This window comes from Etheostoma spectabile, chromosome 18 (genome assembly GCF_008692095.1).
Source record: "Etheostoma spectabile isolate EspeVRDwgs_2016 chromosome 18, UIUC_Espe_1.0, whole genome shotgun sequence".
NCBI lineage: Eukaryota > Metazoa > Chordata > Actinopteri > Perciformes > Percidae > Etheostoma > Etheostoma spectabile.
Genome location: NC_045750.1, coordinates 22118730 through 22128178, shown reverse-complemented (window position 1 = coordinate 22128178; position 9449 = coordinate 22118730). Strand labels below are relative to the sequence as shown.

At 40.8% G+C, this 9449-nt stretch overlaps 2 protein-coding genes across 3 annotated transcripts in view; both read right to left on the bottom strand.

The window, feature by feature from the left end:
* cnstb (consortin, connexin sorting protein b) overlaps nucleotides 1-2583 on the bottom strand; it is a 28789-nt gene extending 26206 nt beyond the window's left edge. Inside the window, exon 1 of one of the 2 annotated variants that reach the window (XM_032542861.1) lies at nucleotides 2328-2583. The gene's annotated coding sequence lies outside the window, so the exon portion shown is untranslated. Of the gene's footprint in view, nucleotides 1-1711; nucleotides 1937-2327 lie in introns of those variants that run through there. The other variant, XM_032542863.1, reaches the window with a different exon arrangement.
* Nucleotides 2584-4137: 1554 nt separating this feature from the next.
* The window catches only part of LOC116706165 (kinesin-like protein KIF26B), a 29244-nt gene continuing 23932 nt past the window's right edge, over nucleotides 4138-9449 (bottom strand). The window contains 2 exon segments of the mRNA XM_032542823.1: nucleotides 4138-6305; nucleotides 6932-7082. Of these exon segments, the coding sequence (XP_032398714.1) occupies nucleotides 6112-6305; nucleotides 6932-7082 (345 nt within the window). The 3' untranslated portion in view covers nucleotides 4138-6111.

Below are 9449 nucleotides of genomic sequence, written 5' to 3'. Positions count from 1 at the left end.
ACTACTATCCCTGTATGGATGTGATATGATTTCTATATTTGGATATGTGTGGCTCAGGTTAAACACTTTTTGAAACATGAACAAACACAAATCCAGTTTGATAGTCAGTTATAACGGAAAAAGAACATAAATTAACTACTTTAACATAGATTTTAGGCTTTATTACGAGGTATCGGATCGGTGCATGAACTTCAGTACTTCCTGATACCGATACCAGCGTTTTAGGCCGCATCGGAGGTGATACCGATACTGCAAACATCTCTAGTTTCCACCGCCGATGTAGAGCAGCGTACAGCCGCTTCCCTAAACCGTCTCATTCAGAGACCAGCGTCTCAAACGGGGCTCTGAGTCTGTCATGAGGTCTGAGAGCTACCATATCAGCAGAGCAATCACATTTTGCACAGCAGACTATGGTGCAGGCGGATTATTTTCTTATAAGGTTTGTGACTTTATTCTTGTTACAAACTATTGTCTTATCGCCTTAATTTTCTCAAACTATCATCACTTTTCCAAATCTTAGAGAACACAGATGAGATATATTTTGAATGTGCACAAAGTTTGCAACATGAGCAGAAATCTTGCTCAAACATCTGAAATATTACAGCACAAGTGTTTATGTATTCATTCAAATTAATTAATGTATCATTCAGGTGGATAATTCAATTGTCATATGAACATTTAAGGAGGTTACTTCCCCAACAAAAGACGCAAAAGAGGGTAGAGTAAATTATGCTAGACTACATGTGTGCTGATATAATATAATTAGAAAAATCGACCTACAGGAGAATAAATAGATAAATTCAATACAGAATGCCTGAAAGCCTTACTGCAATATATTCCATTATGTTTTTATATTTGGATTGTAATCTATGTTTCACTTTACATAAAAATATTTCCACCAGAAATTCATTCATAAAAAGGTTATAAAAAAATAGATGCATTACAAGGGGCTAAAATGGATTTCCTCAGGAGGGGGACTGGCGTCTCCATTAGAGATCTGGTGTGAAGCTCAGTCATCCGAGAGGAGCTCGGAGTAGAGCCGGTGCTCCTTCACATCGAAAGGAGCCAGCTGAGTTGGTTAGAGCATCTGGTAAGGATGCCCCCTGGGGGCCTCCTTAGGGAGGTGTTCCAGGCACGTCCAGCCGGGAGGAGGCCTTGGGGAAGACCCAGGACTAGGTGGAGGGATTATATCTCCAACCTGGCCTGGGAGCGCCTCAGGATCCCCCAGTCAGAGCTGGTTAGTGTGGCTCGGGAAAGGGAAGTTTAGGGTACCCTGCTGGAGCTGCTGCTACCTGATACCGGATAAGCGGATGAAGATGGATGGCGAGATGAAGATGCATAAAAAATCCCCAGAATGCAGGAAATGTATTTAAAGCTCAAAATGTTCAGGGGGTGGACCCCCAGACCCCCACATCATTAGTCACCATGCACACAAATGTGGATCAAAACACTGGCCTATCGGTTGCCAGAACAGTTATGATTAGACCAAATGTTGGTGCCATCTAACTTACATGCAAGCTAGAGAGGGGGGGGGGGGGGGGGGGGGGGGGGGGGGGGGGGGGGCAAAACTCAATCTTGGCTAGGGCAACCAAAGGGCTAGAGCCGGCCCTGAGCCTACTTAACGCAAATTTCAAATCTTAAATTTAGTCAAACTGCACGGAATTAAGCGTTATGAGGAGAAGAGCACTGCCTTGGCGGTAGAAAAACTTACATTTAGTCCTTGAAAATGGCGAGCAGCAATGTAGTAGGCCTAGCAGCTTTTTGGTGCTTTTTGTTTCTGCCATTGTTGTACAGTTGACTGTCCAGTGGTTTCAATGGTTTCAATTCATTCCGTCTGTTCATGAAAACAAACTGCCGCAAAAGTGGGTGGCCGAGGGTTTGTGCGTGCGTCTGCACGTGCGCGTGCGTTCTGGAAAAGTGAACACGTGCATCGGGGGCGCGTGCAGCTGACGCATCGTGCGCTACGAAACCTCGCGCTCAATTGAACGTTAGCTCACATTAGTTCTCAATTAGTCTTCCGTGTTGTGTCTCGAACTCTCATCACGTGAACATTAAGACTGGAAAGGCGTTAAGCTAAAGAAAAAGAAAAAAAAACACCATAGCATCTTTCTGAAGTAGGACAAGCTAGCGAGTTTATTTTCCTCTTTTTATTTAGCTGCGACATCCATCTTAAAGCCGTTATCGGGTTGTTCTTCTGGTAAAGCAGAATACTATCCAAACCTCTGTATGCCATGTTGTATACTAAGCCAAGTTAACGTCACATAAATACACGGAATAGCTCCACGGCACAGGACATAGGCTACAGCGGGATGGAGAGGTGCACTCACCGCTGGCTGGACTGAACATCAACGCCCTGGACCAGCGTCGTGCTGCGTGTCCTTCTCCGTGTCGGTCCACAGCAGGATCCGTCTCTGGACTCTCTCATGCTTCTTGTTTACAGTCCAATCCCAGGATTTTTTTTTCCAGTTTCCCTTCGTTGCAAAAACAAAAAACAAAAAAAAAATCCCATGCTTATTTATTTATTTAACCATGTGGCGGAGGCTGCCATCTTCTGGCAGATGTGTCACACTGGATTCCTGGCTCCTGGCTGTGTGTCAGCGCCGTTATGTAACAGAAGATGAAGCGGGCAGTCGATGGGTGATGGGGTGAAGGGGTGATGGGGTGATGGGGTGAGGGGGTGAGGGGGTAATCCATGCACCGGATTACAATGGAGATAGTGAAAATGGACATCGTCGTTGCATTGTATTGTTAGCCTACAATTACATAATCAGAATAGAAACCACATGCAAAGTGGTTAGATGTACTGTAGTCTATCAGGGAATCACAGTTGAGCATATCAGTGCCACTTATTGATTTATTTGATGTATTTGATTTTCACAACAAAAACATTAAAACAGTTGCCAAAAACCTCCAATAAGTGTCTTAATAATTGGCAATCTCCATAGAAACAATTATATTTAACAATTTAAAAACATTTATATATTATGTAAAAAAAAAAAAAAAATCTGTACAAAACAATTTAAAATTGCATTTAGAGCACAAACCCATATGAAAAATCCTGACAATTTAGGAGCAACAATTTTATTCTCTGTTTAAACAATATTACAGAGATTTGATCTTAACACGCCACACAGCACCAGGTACACACGTAAAAGGGTGCTTTTGGGGGTTCAGTTCTTCAATTTTAAAACAAATATCGAATTAGAATATATGAATTAGTCATAGTCATTGTTTAGGTAAATGCCAGAACATATAATGTGTTGAAAATGAAGCACAAATGGCCACTAACTCCCTAAATCAGACGTTAAAATTGTGGATGTTATAGCAATTTAACACATATAGGCTAGTATCACATACCTATCTTTATCTAGCTTTCTAGAATTTGGGAAAGCATTAGAAGACTCTACCAAATCCTTACATCATCCATCAGTTTTAATCAATTACAGCTTGGAAAGTAATACTTTAAAAAGTGTGATCTAGGGTGCATGCACCTTAACCCATTTTAAAATGAATGGCTTTCAGATTAAATTTAACAAGCTTACACTGTCAGTTGTCACAATGCTTTTAGTTACATTTGTTGAATAACTTTTAAGATTCAAAACTTCAGAGGCATCCGTGAAATTGCCCTCATTTTACATTGTAAAGGCTTTAAAATGTACAAATAATAGGAGGAAACTGGATTCACACGCATTATGTAGGTTTAAACGGCCCATGGGTATTCTGCAGGTTTGTTCAGAAGAAGCGTGTGTAAGTTTGTGGCATTTATCCCCATTCCCTCTTCTCTAAATCAGAACACGCAGAGCATGAGCAAAATACTTTGTGGAACTTGAATTTAGGCTAAACAGTGAAGAAGTAGTGCTGAAAGAGAGGAAGGGCAAAGTCAGGGTAGGAGGCATCTTTGTGTGTGTGTGTGTGTGTGTTTGCACGGCTTTATAATTGGGCCGCTTTAGGGCTCAACTCTACTTGCTCTCATTACCTTTCCACTTGCTTTGCAGATGGCATAAAGTCATCCTGATGTTACACTGCATCACAACATAACAGGATAATTTGCACACACACACACACAAAGGAAACAATTATGATTTTAATTTTTGCAAATCAAAAGATGCACAGTTTGTCTACAAACAAAAAATAATAAGAGCTGTGGTCATATATTAACAGTGACGTACAACATGCTGATTACTAGGATTCACAAAACAGACGACCAGTGTGTGTGAGTGTGTGTGTGTGTATTCTACATTTAAATGCATTGCTCTAGGTAGAAAACATAACATTGTCCATTGATTACTATGCATCCGTCCATCCTCTCTTATTGGCTCAATGACTTCACAGGGCTCTTCAGACATGATGACGTTATTCCTTTAATGTAATTACTCCTCCATTACACTGAGAGCAGAATCCACATTTTTTATTTTGCCTCCGATCATTTACTAATGTGTTCTAGCAGCCAGTTTATTGATCATTAGCCACCCATCCTTCAGTCATGTCTTTCCACAGCGCACAGATAAACTGCTTTGGGTGTATTTTTACATTAGTTTCAAAAGATTTGTAACACACACATATATTTACATTATTGAATCCAGCACCAAATCTATATACAAAATGGCATATCCTATTTTGAACACTCACTTGTAAATAACTGTGATGGCCAAACCACTTACTGTAATCAAAGATGAAGAAAGAGCAACTTTAAGGCAGAGGAATCAGTCTAATAGCCTGAGACTGCTTTAAGTGTTGTGTACTACATATGATCTGTAAATCAGCAGCAATTTTAACATAAAATCATAGAAATGTTGGTGAAATGTTTACTAGATAATGTAAAGGGACTACATTTGCTTCAACAATTGTCTGTGAAAAAGACATATCTTTCATATTTTGTATATCGTATTGAGGTATCCCTCAAATCCTCCAGAAAATGTGAAATCAGACCATAGACAAGTTCACAAAAAGGCTCTTTGAGTAACCCTTCATAAATGTTAAGTATCCACAGTAGTTACATCCAATATCATGTGAACTTTCTATATCAGGGGTCAGCAACCTTTTTAATATTTAGTGCCATTTTAAAAATGTTCTTGTTTATCAGTGTGCCACATCCGCATTAAGCCTGCCTTCATCTACCCAGCACGCTCAGGCAGGGTTAGTTTGTTTTCCTTGGCACCGCATTCTGTGAAAAAGGCAACAAGTACTAGCCAATCAGAGGCAGAGTAGGGCGGGTTCGGCACCCAATGCGGATGGGGAAAAACGCAATCAAATTACTGCAACTAACAGGCTGTGCACCTGCAAATGGCTGTGAACGAGTCCATTTGGCATGTGGATTGGAACATTTCTCAAAAACTCTCCTGCACACATATTGCTAGCGTGCTATTGGTTGAGCTACCGTGTGTCAATAGTGGCGGACCTATGGTTTTGTGACCCCTGTAACGTCTAAATATTAAAGCCTTTCCAAAGAACCAATAATGTTTATCACCTTGAACCAAAAGTCTTATGATCAGTTACACTGAGGTTACACTATTAGCTCTTCAGCTACTGTACACTGTTAGCATTGTTAGCATTAGATGCTGCACTGTGTTGAACTGGTTGCTAAAAAATATACTGTACAATTTTAAAGGAAAGGAAGCATCAATGACATGTTTTTACAGGTTATATAAAAGGACAAATAGAGAACTTGCATATCTGTAGCGTGATGAATGGCTACCAGAAAAAGAGTAGTGATCTTTTTTTTTTGTTGAGAATATCCAAAATGTGTCAGAAATAATGTTTACAAATTGCATTGCGGCAAGTGTGAGCCCTTTGTTGATGTGTGAAGAGTTCCTGCCAGCTGTAGGACTGCAGCCCTGCCACCGGCTCTGACCACTGACCTCCACGTGAAGGCAGGTGAGATGTTGATGTACAAGACTCCAATCTGTAGCACCCGGTTAATTCAAAGGGACCAGAGGTAACGTGGTAGATGAAAACATAAAGTGTGCAATAACAAAGTGTGTGGCAGATGCACACACACACACACAAACACACACAGATGTCAGTAATAGGTAGCCAGGTGTACAAATCCATAACATAAGAGCCTGAAGAAAAAGAGACGGGTGCTCCCCCTGTTACACTCATTTTTCAGATTCACTTCAAGGCTCTCTGCTCTGGCGCTCTCCGCCGTCGCTTCTTACGGCGTCTCCTGGTGCCGACGTCGAAGCAGGTGACCATCATGACGTTGGCCCTGCAGAGGCTGAGCCTGTTCTCCAGCCGGGCCGTCACCACTTCCAGGGCCTCCAGATGCTCCAGGGAGTCCACCTCGAAGGTCTGCCACAGGTCGACTGGAGAAGGACAGCGGGATTACAGTGCAGCAGTTTGTAAGGTAAAGCATACTAACAACTGGAGTGTATGTAGACAATATTTACATTGAGAAATTTGCACTAAATACTTTGTGTACAAAGTAAGGATTCTGGATATTATCCCAGTATTGGCAGGATGCTGCCCCTTGTTAAAATGCTGTAATACTACAAGCTCATTATTTGCTTATTCGCCTAATCCTGCAGTTGCTACCTTTTATTAAAAAAATAACTTTCTGTCTGGAGGAGTCTTAAACACAGTAAAAGTGCTTTTGCTTTATATAAAGTATGTATGCTGGTTAATTCAATATATTAGGGTTTTGGACTGTTGGTTGGCCAAATAAACTGTTTGAAGATACTACCATGGGCCCATACCATAATTAATTAATTCACTGGTCAAATAAATAATTATTAATAATCATAAGTTGCAGCCCTAATTGATAGGTAGAGATTTTTTACGTTCTCTTCCTGAGCTTATCTTTTGTGACTTCACTTACTATTCATCTGTAGAATGTATAAAGAATATGGTAAAGCAGCTCTATATTGATTTACTGGTGATTAAATATTATTTTGCACACTTATATGTTCATATGAAGAGTCATTTGACTGACACTCTTGGTTCCACGTGGCGGGCTCCAGCATGAGGTGGTGTTTGGCCTGCTCCAGCTCTCTCCTCAGGGTGGTGTATTTGGCCCGGACCTCGGAGATCCTCTGCTGACGGTGCTCCAAAAACTTCAGCTTGGCACTGAAGCACGCAGGCCCCTGAAAACACACACACACACACACACACACACACACACACACACACACACACACACACACATTGTACTATATTCATTCACTGTTATATAGCACAAATTATGAAAAGCTTGTATTTTAAAAACCTTTGCTACTGTTGTTCTTAATAAATAATAGCATGTGGTGGATTGGAGACACACCCTCTCTCTCTCACACACATACACACACATGTTACTACATTTAGTCACTAGTATATAGCACAAATTATGAAAAGCTTGTATTTTAAAAATCTTTGCTACTGTTGTTCTTAATAAATTGTAGCATGTGGTGGATTGGCAACACACCCTCTCTCTCTCCTCACACACACACACACACACACACACACACACACACACACACACACACACACACACACACACACACACACACACACACCCACACCACCACACCACCCACAAGATACCACACACATTTGACTACTTTTATTCATTGTTATATAGCACAAATTATGAAAAGCTTGTATTTTAAAAACTTTTGCTACTAATGTTCTTAATAAATAATAGCATCTGGTGTAATGCAACACTCTCTCTCTCTCTCTCTCTCTCACTCTCAAACACACACACACATATTTTACTACTTTTGTTCATTGTTATATAGCACAAATTATGAAAAGCTCGTATTTTTAAAACTTTTGCTACTGATGTTCTTAACAAATAATAGCATGTGGTATATTGGCAACACACCCTCTCTCTCTCTCTCACATACACACACGCACACACACACACACTGTAGTTTAGTGGTTGGATGAACAGCCCCTCCCCACTGTCTCTCTCCACACACCCATAAACACTGTTAGGGCAGGGAGGGCACCTCTGGGGAGTGAGACCAGACAGGTCTGTAGGCTTCTAAATAGAATGACTCTCTGATTATACTAACCTTATTACTTGCCTATTAAATGTAAGAGGCGGTTCCACAGTGCATGCACATTTGAATGGGAGACAAAAGAAACTCCCTAAATATGAAGCATGGAGTGCTGCACTATTGTATTTCAGTCATTACCCCCCAAATGATGCCCCATGAGAAAAAAATAACATTTAAACAAAACTAAATGTGTGCTATTTATTTTAAAGTCTTCTATTACCTTTAGGCTTTTACCAACAACATGTTGTGTTAGTTATACCTCCAGTGACCTTCTTTGTTCTTGCTGCAGCGTTGACCCAATTTCCCCCCATGTGGTCATTAAAATTGTATCAAAGTTGCCGTCCCTGAGACTGGTGGAGGCGGGGAATAAAATCCCATGAGGCCAGAGAGCTCTCGTCATGGGGACATTACGTCACCACATGCACCACATTTTGTTTTTAAGCACATCTCAACTCCAAATGCAAGCTGGAATTTTTGTGTTTAACCTTTGCTTACCAATTCACTGAGCATGCTTTTTCTCAGTAACATGCTGCTGCTACTCACACATGAAATTTATGAGCTGCCCAGTGCATCCAAAGTCTTTATTTGTGGCCAATGCAGTATGTTAAGGGTGCTGTGATAGTGGGTATTGCTGAAGTCATTTATGTCCCCACCCGGATTTGTCCCCTGAGTGATGAAACCAAACAAACGCTTGATCTCTTACCTTCAGGCTACTACAGCCCCCACGTTACCGAGATGTAGCCACTAAAGAAGCTGTGATCATAGGATTTTTAAAGCAAGTCAGTGTATCGCCTTGTCTACTTACAGGCTGTGGAACACACAGAACCTGCTTTAACTGAAGACTTTAACCCTTGTTTTGTCTTCCCGGGTCAAAAACGGACATTTTCGTCCCTTTTTTAGACTTTTTTTTAGTTTTCACACGCACCACCTTACTACCACTAGTGTTACAGTATTTTTTGGAATTCATGGTTAATAACCCTCATTTATATAGAATTATACCTAATATTTGAGTTAAAAACGCAGAAATTATGAATTATTTCGACTAATCCTTCAAATCAGAGGAACGTACAGATGAGATTAGTCAGGAATGAAAGTGATCAATTGTATTTGCTAAGAGCGTTGCATGGAATCCAATCCATTTTTTTGTGGTAATTTGGTTAAAAAGAAACCCATATTTCAGATCTATAGATTTTTTAACGGGGTCAAATTTGACCCGAGGACAACAGGAAGGTACCTCTCTGACGGCACGGTTCCTCAAACGGTACCTGTTTTTCCACAACGTGTTTTCATTCATGAATTGCAAGCATTAAATCGTCACCAACACGGTCATGCAGCACATCATTAGAAAGCTTAAAGTCTTGTGATTCCATCAAGCCCCCGCACAAAACATAAGGTGACTTATAGCGGTTATAATCACGTTATGAAGTTAAGAAACACTGCACCGTTCTGTCTAAATCGAGCGTGCATCCC